A 13,453-nucleotide genomic window follows, 5' to 3' on the forward strand; every position below is an offset into this window, starting at 1 on the left:
GGAAAATAAGGAAGAAAAGTAGGATTAAATGACAAGAATATAAAGACTTGAGAACTAAAAAGAGTGCTGAAGAGGGTGGCAGTGGTCAACTGCATCTAATGCTGCTAGCAAGATCAACAAAGATGAGCGCTAGGTCTAGCCACTCCACAGTGTGTATATACTTCAAAACATCGTATTTTGCACAACAAATACACACTATTTTATCTTTCAATTACAAAAGCAAAAATATAAGAAAGGTGAGCATTGGGAAGTACTCTTCTATTTGGGACTTGTAAATAATTGGTGTCTTTGTGGAGGCATTTATTCATTCATCATTCATTAAAGACATATATATATGTAAATTTTTTTTTTTTTTTTTTTTTTTTTTTTTTTTTTTTTAAGACTGAGTCTCGTTCTGTCCCCTAGGTGCAATCTGGGCTCACTGCAACCTCCGCCTCCCAGGTTCAAGTGATTCTCCTGCCTCAGCCTCCTGAATAGCTGGGATTACAGGTGCCTGCCACCACGCCCAGCTGATTTTTTGTATTTTCAGTAGAGATGGGGTTTCACCATGTTGTCCAGGATGGTTTTGATCTCCTGACCTCGTGATCCACCCGCCTCAGCCTCCCAAAGTGCTGGGATTACAGACGTGAGCCACTGCGCCCAGCCCATTAAATACTTATTAAGTGATTATTATACGCTACATTCTAATCATATACTGATGACTAATTTGATGGGAGGATGGTAAGAGGCAACTAAATGTAAGGTAACTTAATTCATCAAGATGGGAAATAGTGGAGGAAAATTAGGAGGGGAGGCCGGGCGCAGTGGCTCACGCCTGTAATCCCAGCACTTTGGGAGGCTGAGGCAGGTGGATCACGAGGTCAGGAGTTTGAGACCAGCCTGACCAACATGATGAAACCTTGTCTCTACTAAAAATACAAAAATTAGCCTGTGTGGTGGGGGGCACGTGTAGTCCCAGCTACTCAGGAGGCTGAGGCAAGAGAAACGCTTGAACCCAGGAGGTGGAGCTTGAAGTGAGCCGAGATTGGTCCACTGCACTCCAGCCTGGGCAACACAGCGAGACTCCGTCTCAAAAAACAACAACAACAACAACAACAAACCAGAAAGTTCTAGTTTTAGAAAATCCCTATAGCTAGGTATGTTTACCAGGTTAAATGGTGGGGTTACAATATTGTAGAAGAGTAGAATAAAATTCTTTATGAATAATGTTTAAATCAAAGAAAAGAGGCCAAGGTTTTCATGAACATCAATAAAGCTTTATAACAATACAATTCATTATCATTGTTTGGATTAATATTGTAATAATTACACACTTTTTACATTATGAAAATAAGTCATAAATAGTGTAAAAATAATTCTGAAGATCAACTTCTCACAAACTAGGAACCCTGAAAACAAATTTAAAAAGCAAATAAAAACAAATTGGAAACTGAACACAATGCAATTATCTCCAAACCGCAAATCAAAAATCTTACGCATCTTTTGATACAGTAATGTCAGCTGGAGAAATTACAATGAAATTAAAATAAAAATTGAACAGGGAGAATTCAATCTTTCAATTATTTACACTACTGAGATAAACAGGTTTGTGCCATATTTACAGTGATAAGACACAACACATTCTTAGAATAATCAATTATATGAGACTGGCCCATAAACATTTAAAAAAATATGCAGTGTAATGCTTGCCAAAATATTTTTTTTGCATATTTCACTTATTTTGTATTTATGTGAGTTTTTGGCAATATAAAAATAGCTGCACATAGAGATGAACTTTAAAATGTAAAAAATACAAATAAAAATATAATATTTTCTAAAGAAAAATCAGATACATACATCTTTTAAAATGTTATTAAGTTGAATGAAACATTTACAACAGTATAAAGAATATTCACATAAATGTCAACAGTATGTAAGACATTCTTTTGTGAATCCAATTCATTAATATTTCTGAGATAGGTAAGAATATCAACTACATTTTGAGAAATGTTGGTACTTTCTTTGTTAAGTTGTTAATAAATCACACATAATGGTTTAGGTTGAAAAAGTCTTCTTATTCCCAAAAGGACGGTTCTTTCAATAAGCAGCATAGGCAATTTTATACATTTAAATATTTCGAAATGAAAAAAGTCATTAAAGTGTTTATTAGTACAGGGTTAGCAAAAACCAAACTCCACTAAAAATTTAAGTTAGATGAGTGTCTCTGCTGTGTCAATTTTATATTGGCAACAAATCTAGCCAATATAAAGATATCCCAAGAAAAATGGGAAGAAGTAGGGACTGACAGTCCTTCTAGCCTAAAACAATTTAGCATAATCATAATTGGTCAAGCTTGTTAATTCCACTAGGGATGTATGATTTTAATAGCCAGAATCACATGTGATTGTTCTTACTTATTATTTTTAGAAAGATAAGATAGGGTTCCTAAGGACTTAACTTCCAAGAGATAGCAGGAGCTCTTGTTTTTACAAATTAGAAAATCCTAATTTTTGTAGTGTGAAATATTAATATAATTTGATTATTAGGAAGTAAGAAAAAACAAGATTTCAAATATTAGCATCTGTATGTTGCTTATGATCACTTAGTAGAAGATGTTAAAACACCACCAAAGTATAGCCCAACTCTGGGTAAGACAATATATAGTGGGGAAAGAAAGGATAACAAATGATGTTAACTTTTCATGCTTCAATAGTAACATTAAAAAAAAATCCCTTGGAAATTAAGCACATTTCCTAAGTGATAAAAATATAACATATCAAAGACAATTTTTCCGTTGGTACTGACATGCTGATTTGACAATTTTCTAAACTAGCACATATGTCTACATAGATAGATAGTTAGACAAAGGACGTGTAGTATAAACCAGTTGATGTGTAAGTTCTTGCTGTCCCGTCAGAACATCGTATGCACAGAATGTAAATTCAAAAACAAGACCTTTCTTCTAGTAGGAATTAAAGATATTCTAATGTCCTCTATAAAATCACATGAGAAAAAAAAATCCTCCAAGACTGCTTTTGCTAATGAAAAACAAAAACTGAAAGAAAAAATTAGGCATATTTGTGCACTAGGTACTCTATACAGTGTGTGCAGACTTCTCTGATGCTAGTTTTGTCATGTTTCATCAAATCATATAAACTAAAAGACGAGTGAATGAAAAAGATGAGACACATGAAAGTAGATAAAGGCATATGATGTATGAAATGAATATGAAATAGGAGAATCCATGATCCGAGTAAACACACATCATCTATTGGTACACTGTTTTGTTTTACATTAAGAAAGCCTGGTCATTGGACCATAATTATAGCAAATTCATGAACTTTAAAAATAAAATAACACACTAATGATTTAGGAATGCTATTAAACAGGGAAATAAAATTATCCATAGTAGTTGCATTGTCCATAGAGAAAAAGGAAAAGAGATATATTAGCACCAACCAACATAAATGAAAAACAATTTTAAATCTAAAACACGTATCAATTTGCTATCCTTCAATGTTTTATCAGAAATAGAAACTGACCTTGCCTTATTTCCAATGTGTCTTTCATGTATATTTTCTCAACCCTCTATCCAATAACACACATTAAAGAAATCTTTAAGGAAAGCATATTATGTATCAACACATATCAACAAACACAATTCTTTCATTCACTTAGAAATTATTTAAGAATTCTCTATATGACAAAATGGATGCTTGAAAACATTGTAGCAACCAAAAGTTAAAGATTATCCATCATGGTTAAGACCTAGCAATTCCACTGAACAAGGAGGAGTATTTCCATCCCTTTGTTTTTCCCAAGGAAATAAATGTAATGAAAGTTTACAACCTCATTTAATCACGAAATAAGTTGATGTTGTCAAATCAGTTATAGAGCAAAAACTCAATATACACACAGGACAGAACAGTATTCTTTGAAGGGCTGTATCTCAAAAAATTTTTTTATACATAAAGTGTTTTTCTTTTGATGTTGAGGTATCGTCTCCTGAAGCTGTGCAAGTTTTAAATAGTGATCCATTTCAATCCACCTCTTTCTGCTAGAGGAGCAGAAAAAAAGATAGAAGGGAAAAAAATATAGCCACTGGACACTGTAGTTTGTTTTCCTGAAGAGAATGTAGTTCCACCCACTTCAGTTCATTTTTCCAAACCATTTAAGACAAATTGTGTCAGACATTGAGCAATACATTATCCTAACACCATGCCATACAAGAAATTGTTAGAAAATGTCCTCCATTATTTTTAAAATGCTAAACTGGCTTAGGGGTGTGGAATGTTACCAGAAATGTTACCAATTAGACTGATCTAATAGTTTAAACATCTTTCAACCTTAAAAATTTAATAGAAAAAAAAGAAGATGCCATTTTGTATGACTGTCATTTGGTTACATAACATAAATGAGATCATGAGGATTTTAGGTTCCTTGTCTTATCTTAACTATAAGCCAAGGATGAGTTAATTTCCCTTCTGGTGGTGACACCTATGCATGAAACTAGAAATCTTCCCAGAAGATGGCATCGAGTCAGGAGAGAAATTAAATTCTCTAATGGGCTGAAAGGGTGCCTACTCCTCATTGATAATGTTTCTTTCAATGTAACACTTCCACTTAGAATAAGCCATTTCAAAACACGCTACCAACTCTTTACTGTGCAAAGAAATGTTCCATCTAATATGGTTAGGTAAAGTTTGAGCAAGTAGATGAAAAATATTCTCTTTATGGCAACTATATTTCACAGCTTTCTGAGATCTTAGATTTGGTCTGTGGATATGAGGATGAGACAAACATTTAGAAATGTTAAAAAGAGAAGGAAATCTAAATATAAACAAAACTTAAAACCATAAAAATAGAAATTAGTTAATATTACCAAATGTGACAAAATCTTGGCTTTATATTAACTGATAATCTCCATGTACGTTACATTCATCATGTAAAAAAAGTCAAAACTACTTAAAAATGCATAACTTTCATGCTTTACAATGATTAGACTGAAAGTGGAGCTTCTTTTATATTCTATCCAATTATCCAAAACAAGAGAGAAGTTAGTAAAAGGTCATTTTGACTACTGGAGCCAAATTATTATGATTTGAAGACTTCTTAAAAAAATTGTTCAAAACATATGTGACAAAAACTGAAACGAATATTTTTTCAATATTCTTGGGACTAAAGAAAGAAAAAGAAAAAAGCATTAAAAAGAATGAAAAATACCTTTCTGTTTCTCGAACTTTGTAGGAAATGTTTGACATGGTTGGATCGTAGGAGGAAGGAAAGCTCTCACAACAACTTTGGCACAGATTGTCCCAGTAAGCTCTCTTACATCACCGGGAGAGGCGATTTTGGCTGATCCCTTCTCAGAACATGTTATTTCTTCAGCAACCCAAGTTTTGGTGGGATGGACATCCCTTTTCCCTCAGGGACAGGATCTCCCATTCCAAGAATCTCCTATTCCAAAAGAAGTGCTGTGCCTCTGTCATTTTTAAAAGCACCTATATTAACACTTGCTGAAATTCAGTTTATTTATATATATTTTTAAAGTCTGTGGTTCTGCATGTTTGCATTTGTAAACCTCTTTCCTACTTGGTCACATGAGAGGCAGTGCTGGAGGCTGAATCGGTCCTCTTCCCATGTCTTCACTGCCAAGGGCAGCCCAAGGAAAACCGGCGGCAGCAACAGGCTCAACCCCTTCGTATTTCAACCAAAGTGGCCACATGAGCCCACAATACTGGAAGCTGTAGATCTGCAGTCAGGACTGCAACTCCCTCAAAATACAAGACAAATTGTGTGTGTGCTCTCCACCACCTTATCTCTTTTTGGCAATAAGCCATGGTGTAACCCCCTTGAGATGACAAAAAGAATAAAGGTTCAGATGTAATCAAAGGACTCCTGATCAACATGCTAGCATCTGAAGTTGCACAGCAAGCAGGTTTGGCACACAGTCATGCTTTTTTAGTTAGTTTCAATGGGTGGTGTAGGTATGAGTCAACGCCGACATGAAAGGTGAATGGGAATGTGATAATCAGCTCTAAAATCAGTCAGTATAGTACATTTTCATAGCTTTGAGTCCATATTTGGTCACCATTTCATGTAAACTATTTCATGGCACTTTTTGTCCATGCAATTAGCAAGCCAAAAGAAGGAAAATAGCTAGTACAATCAATCATTCTCTACCACTGATTTGTCCATATAAATATGTATCTTCACATAAGATAAGGAGATACTGATCTATATTTTTTGCAGGATTCTCACTGGTTTCACAAATTGCCCAATTTCAGATGTAAGTGGAGTAAAAATGGACATGTATACTACTGCCAGCAGGAAGAAGCAGCCCTATGTAAACATATCTCAGACTTGTAAAATCTGCAATTCAGTTTTCAACTATAAATATTAAAAATGGACCATTATATACACAACTTCATGCTTGAAAGGTTAGATTCATCACTGCAGAAAAAGACAACAAAAAGACAAATACATGGAATCAGTAGTCTTGAATTAAAATTTTAAATCAATATTTATTTTAAGAAAACTGGTAGAACCTTGAATAGAGTCTATAAGCCAACTGACTGGCTATCAATGAGCCAATTGATTATCTGATATGTGTGCTATATATTACTTTCTAAACTCCAAGATGTCGTGGCAATTTCCATCTGAGGTTCATTCCACATTTTTCCTTTGCCACTGAGAATTATATTTCCTTTGCCACTGAGAATTTTAGGGTAAGTGTTTTGCTCAGTGACTGTTCTGGGAAAGCAGAAAATTAGGATGTTTATCACATATGTACCATAATTAAATTTAATTCTGTATTTGTAACCTACATAATCTTCTGCAAGCATTATAATACAACTGTGGAAAGGGCTGAGGATTGACCTCGATAATGTTGTTTACTTCACCAACACCTGACTCTAATCCTCTATTCTTCAGTTCTTGATTCCTCCTTCCTTTTGCAAGCCTTGCCCACTGTGAATGTGGTGCAAGGTAGACCTACCTGCTGTCAGGCCTTCAATCTGTATTACAGGTTCCATTGTGACCTAAGGCACCACAGATTTCTGGTTTCTCACCAGATTTCTGGTTTCTCACCACAGATTTCTGGTTTCTCATCTCTCTCTCATAGCAGTCATAATAACTAAGGTTTTCTTAGAACTGTATTAAATCAGAGGTCTGAGGAACAGAGGTCTTTGAGATATACACTTACAAAGCAGATCTTAGAGACGTCCTTGACATTGGGTGTATCACCCTTCTGAACACTGCTGTGTTTATTAGGCTGTAGGGCACAGTGGCAAATGTTTGCTTGACTTAAAATTCAAATTGTGGCAGTCGTATAAATCACTGATTATCAGTAAGCAGAATGTATAGGGAAGGAGAATAACAGAGGTCTCTTCATTCACCCTGCACAATGCATGGAGTCATCTTTAAGTTTATTTATTAACATTTGTTTTTCTCTATTCAAGGAAAATAGATGCTCTACTAGGTGTGCTTTGGAGGCTGCTTTCTAATCTTCGGAGAAGGAGTTCACTCAATATTCTTGCCTGTCATGCCAATGCCAAAAAACGTGTCTATAGGAAGCACTCCTTTTTCCAAACCCTCACTTATCTCTCTTAACTCTTCTTGTGTTGGTAAATTTAGAAAATGGAACTATATCTAGAAAGAAAACTAATTTAAAAAAAGATCAAATAGTTTTGCATATATAAATCATTGAGAGGAGCATGACCAAGAGGAGTTGGTAATTAATCAGTGATTTATACGACTGCCACAATTTGAATTTTAAGTCAAGCAAACATTTGCCACTGTGCCCTATAGCCTAATAAACACAGCAGTGTTCAAAAGGGTGATACACCCAAAATAGGACTCACTAAAAGCAATCCGCTGACTTTATTTTAAAAATATAATTTAAAAAATAATTTTATTTGACTATTCAATGTAACAGCTAAGTTGACCACATAAGAAATTTGAGAACGTTTTCATTTTCTAAATTGTTGCTTTCCTTTCTGGGGATGGGTGGGAGAGGTTGATCAGAATGATTTGCATTTGTGTGTGTTGGGTTCGTGTGGTAAACAATACTAAACTTTCATAAGTCTTATTCTTTATATAAGAAGATGCTGGATTCATAAGATCTTTAATCTTATGTAGCGTATAGTGTCTATTCTGTGGAAAAAGGAGTATTTAAAAGGAAAATTTCTGATTTTCTAATCGTATTCATATTACTACCAGTAATATGAATTTCATGAACCATTTCATGAACCAAAAAGATGATGCCCATTTCATGAACCAAAAAGATGAGGAGTTCTTTGTTGCCATTTAAGGGTATAAACCCCTTTTAAAAAGGCAGCGATTCAGATTATAAACCCCTTTAAAAAGGCAGCAATTCAGAGGTGGCTAAGAACGATTGTGAACCCAAGTTCTGAGTGGTGTCAGAAGGCTGGCTAAAGCAAGCCTATTGCATCTCCTCTATGTGAAGTGTGCTAATGGCTGGTTTAAAAAATCATTATACTATTATATTACAGGGCAAAGGTTAGAGAGTAAGTGGTAATTCCAGCTCAAGATGGCATTAAAAATTCTGTGAACGGGGGTTATGATTGTGGAGGGATAGTTTTCTCAGGTGAAGAAGAATATGATGATAGGTCCATTTTCATGAGACCCACTTGACCCTGTGTGTGATCAAGCTAATTATCTGACAGGCTGAAAGCGGAGTATGGGAAGCTACTAAATAAATGATGCTACCGAGAGAGGTTTTACTTTCTCTGGTCAAGTAGGTAAAACTGATAAAGAAAGAGAGTGAGTTATTCAGGATTTTCTCACCAATGGAGTTGCTAAGGTAAGAGGCAACTAGGAGTCAGGTTTCCCATCTTTCTGCATTGCTACATAGTTTTGCTATAATTTTGCTAATGAAGCATGCCTGTCCAAAATTACTGAAGAAGCCACAAGGTGCTGGAGAAAAAATTTCAAAATGATTGAAGCATCTTGTGCATTTCCTCAGCTCATTTTTATATGCTTGGAATACTTTTATCCTTCAGTAGCATGTGCACAGCCTTTATAATTAGATCTTCACCATTATTGCATAAAGGTTTGATATTCTCTGAATAGCACAGCACATATGGATGATCTCTTCCCTGCTTACAGTTTTACTGTTGCTTTCCATTGTCTCTCTCTCCCTCTCCTAGTTGTGATACATACTAGTTCTGTGCTCTTGGAAGGTCCTTGACCTCTCGAATTTGTTTCCTCATCTGCATCACTGAGGGTAATAAGACTTTATGGAGTCATTGTGTGGATTAAATGAAATGATATTCTCTATATGAAAAGGCTTATCATACGGCCTTTGCACATAGAAGGTTCTCTATAAAGAATAAACTTCTTCATCACTGAATACACACACAGTGACTATGGGCAGTCATATGAAGAGGCTAGAATAAACTGATGTCATAAAGGACACCACTTAAATTTAATTCAGTTTTTCCTACATAAGTCAATACATCATTAAACAAATGATGCTTATATTTTTCTGCTTTCTCAGCTCTGTGACTAATATTGACGGGGTTCTACCATGTATTATCATGTTTGTCAGTGTAAGTAAGGATAAACAGAAAAAGAATCACAATTAAGAATAGTTTTAAACATTAGGAAGACAAAGATTTTGAGAGACAAGCAAAACATTATCAGGATGCACTGCCCCTTTCCATTCCAAAGAAAGGATTAGATAGCGAAGGTTCCAAATTGCAATGTTTGCTAAGAATTGCATTAGCTGATCAGTTTAGGAAGAAATCAGCAGTAAATATACTGATCAAAAGATATTCTGGAGATGAAATCTTTTGCTTTTTAATATCCAAAGAACCTTCGGAATGTCACATCCGAAGGTCTTTTCTGAATGGAAAAGGCTAGTCCAGGTTAAGAGAAAGGGAGAGTGCTTCTTTTGAGAAATTATTCAGTAAAGCCTACCTTTTGCCAACAGCCAGGCATGGGTAAGCCATCTGGCCCCTGTTTTAAAGAGAAGAAAAAGAATTCCTCAGGTTCCATAAGAGTGATTAAACTTCATAATTCACGTGCTCAGAGGCTTAAAAATAAATTTCTACCCATTAGTGACTTTGGTCATGGGCATCTTTTACTAATTAGCAACTCCCGATATATTTCCCAGTGTTAGGTAAAATAAAGAAAATTCAAATGTTTTCCAGAGTGAGTACATATTTTGAAAACACATGAAGTATAGAAAATGTTATGCCTAATTTTGAAAAAGCAATTTACAAAGCATAGTGCTCTATTCATATCTATATTTTTAGATAATAAATGTATACTCTTAATTCCATTAAAACACATCTCACTGGTATCTCTATTACGTAAACCAAAATAACTTCTCTTCCCGGTCACTATTAGACTATGGCTGAATTCATGATAATGATGAATAATCAATGATAAACCATTTCTATCTGAAGTTTATAGCTCTTCACATGCCTGTATTTTTCACTTTTCTATATTGAAAGTAAATACAGTAGAACATACTCAATTGAATTAGAAGACAGGCAGCCTATCTATATTTTTATGATAAAATATTATCTATAGCATTTATTGATTTCTCTATTTAAATTATTCAAAAGTTAGTTAACAAATTCTGAATAAAATAAGAAGTTCCTAAGTGTTGCAAAATTTATTTTAAAGTGTATGCATTCTTCAGATACAAATGATACAAATAATGCAGGAAGAGTTGGTACATCAAGAAGGCATGCTTCTACTTTTCCACCAACAAAATGATGATAAAATATGATTTATCATCAATACCAAGCAAACAAAGAACTGGGAACTTTATATTGAGATTTTCTAACTATAATCACTGACTGCTTAATTTTTTAAAATATAAATACAATCTCTTAAAGAGAAATATAAATTTATCTTTAAAGAATCATGCTTATATCTGAAGAATAATATAAGAACATGCAGACCAATATAACCATCAACGCAAACATAAAAATTTTTATTTATACCTCAGAAAATATGAATATACTTTCATTTTAAATGTAAAAAAAGAACACTTTTAAAAAGCTTCATAAAATATTTGGGAAAAACTGGTAATGCCAGATTGGTACAAGGAGAAGGTTCAACCAGCAGAATTTTAGATTTTAGTATCAGGAGGATTTTGAGTTCATGCCAATGGAGATAAGGGAGTTTGGTCTACTTTAGGAAAGTGAGTTTCAAAAGGAGAGACCATTAAACTGAAAAGGTTATGTGACAAAGAAGAAGGTTGGGGCTGCAGACTTTTATCATCTTTAGAAGCTCAGAGAAGTTTGGTCTTCTTCTTTGTGGTCTCTTAAAGCATTCTCTTGAATTGGTTAACACTTGACAACAGAAGCTGATTTCCGTAGGTTGGGCCTTATTTATAGCCTGATTGAAATATAGCAAAAAAGGCAGAAATACCTTTTTTTTTTAGAGAAAAAGAAAAAAAGTCAAACTTAGGTGGAAAACCAAAAGTTATGGTCTAGCAGTGTCTTTGCATCAAATATTTTCACATAATTTTAATGTAATCTTTAAATATTTATTGAAAAAATTAATATCCCAAAGAACACAGAAAAGGTGGTCATGTCAGTTGTGAGAACAACATCAGGAGATTAATTTGCATTCATTGATAGAAATGCATGCTTGCTCTCTGACTCTGCACAGTGGCAGAAGGAGCCTGTTCATGCACATGCATGTAGTGTGTTTATCATGTAAAGCTTGCCCAGAAAGCACCACTTTACACTGATAGAGATGAACATGTGATAAACAAAGGAACTGCATGCAGGGTGGTAGGAAAGAGAAATACTGTACCAATTGGCAAGGGGCATCCAGCCCATCCAGGCCAGGCTGGCCTGGCTCCCCTTTTTCCCCCTTAACGCCACGGAATCCCTGTTTGTAAAGATTAACTCATAATGTTACTAACACAAGAAATCACTTAAGCACAAATTCTGCGAAAGAAGTAACTACGACAACAAAGGCCGGGAGAGGAGCAACTCTGAAGGGAAAAGTAACATCCAGTGAAGTTGGGCAAAGTAAAATGGAGGGAGACATATTCCTACAACAGGGGCTTGTCTGAAAACAGTGGCCTTCTCTTTTGAGGGGTATGGAATCGTGCCAGTTCCTTTCGGATCTTACATTCAGGTTCCAGTTGTGCCGTGATATTTGGGGGTTAAGAAACCAGGCAGAGCTAGCGGCCCAAGACGAGATGTGGAACATGTCAGGATAACTGATAAATGTTTCTGGGTATCTTGAAGTCCATGTTAAATGACCCCAATCAGAAACCCTCCTGTTACGGATCCCTCCAGCTTGCTCTTCTCCCATCTGATCCCCTCACACAAACATCTGGAGACAGTTCCACAAGTCAGACATACCAACGGGCAGGGTGCATCTAATCCAGGAGCACCCTGTTCTCCTTTCTCCCCTTTAGGCCCCTTTTTGCCTTTCTTTCCCTTTTCCCCCTGTGGATACAAGGGTTTAAATAAAAGACAAATTTTATTTGGGGGAAAATAATGGTAATTCAAAAGATGGTTTAGGTAAGAAAATTCTGGAAGGGCATTTACCACTGTTTTCTGATTTAGGTAAGGCATGATATTATAAAAGCTAACATATTTTCAGAGTGACAATGGATTCTGGGCAGGGGCATGTGGGATTTTATTTAAGATACTCAACAAGACAGAAGAAGGAGGCTTAAAAGCTGATACATCAGAAGTGCTAACTTAGACCACAATGTCACAATCATGAATTAGGTGTTTGAGTCACAGATCCTGTGAGGATGACAGGTACCAAAACCATTGAAGCCAGCCAGTGGCAGATGAAGTTCAGGGAAATAATGGATACTTCACTCAATTTTCAATACCTGTCACCTTGCTTTTTTCTAATCCTGTAACGGATGAAAGCTGCATTGAACCAGAGGAAAAGGAAAGAATATTAACAGTGTCTATTTCTTTGAAATGTATCCAACTTTATGATTGATATTACTTGTGTAACTCTCATTCAAAAATATTCAATATCTTAAAATATGCTTCTATATCTTTTAATATTTTTTACATCCTTTTGTTACAGCAAAACTTTTTTTAAAAGAAACTAAAAGCAAATACTTTCCTTATTAAGTCAGGTAAACAAATGTTAAAAGTGCTAATACTTTGCAGCAATGCCAACTGGAGAAACAGACTTATTTATAAACCTAGGGATCTTCTTTAATTCACTCTCTTACTGATCTCATGCCATGTATTTACAACGGTAAATGAGTTTCCAGCTTACTCACAATGTAACAAAAGCCAAAAAAAAAAAAAATAATCTGTTCAGGAGAGGAAAAGCAGCTTGGACTCAGTAAAAATGAGGTAGGCAGGATAATTACATAGTGGGAATGTAGCTATGGAAATTAGTATTTAGGAATCAAGGTAAAGGTTGTGGGAAATCTGCATGGATCATAAGGCCAGAGGAATTAAGGAAAGGAGGCAAAAGGAGGAGTAGGAAGGAATGCACC

The 13,453-nt window shown here is 35.1% G+C and overlaps 1 protein-coding gene across 6 annotated transcripts in view; it reads right to left on the reverse strand.

Moving 5' to 3' along the window:
• Positions 1–313: 313 nt before the first annotated feature.
• COL25A1 (collagen type XXV alpha 1 chain) overlaps positions 314–13,453 on the reverse strand; it is a 499,684-nt gene continuing 486,544 nt past the window's right edge. For 4 of the 6 annotated variants that reach the window (XM_055111701.2, XM_055111700.2, XM_055111702.2 and 1 more), the window contains 2 exons: positions 9,922–9,960; positions 314–6,432 (listed from right to left, as the gene is read on the reverse strand). In XM_055111701.2, coding sequence (XP_054967676.1) covers positions 6,430–6,432; positions 9,922–9,960 — 42 coding nt within the window. In that variant the 3' untranslated portion in view covers positions 314–6,429. Of the gene's footprint in view, positions 6,433–9,921; positions 9,961–11,778; positions 11,857–12,338; positions 12,426–13,453 lie in introns of all 6 variants that reach the window. The other 2 variants (XM_055111699.2, XM_063603863.1) reach the window with 2 other exon arrangements.

Source organism: Pan paniscus, chromosome 3 (assembly GCF_029289425.2).
Source record: "Pan paniscus chromosome 3, NHGRI_mPanPan1-v2.0_pri, whole genome shotgun sequence".
Classification (NCBI taxonomy): Eukaryota; Metazoa; Chordata; class Mammalia; order Primates; family Hominidae; genus Pan; species Pan paniscus.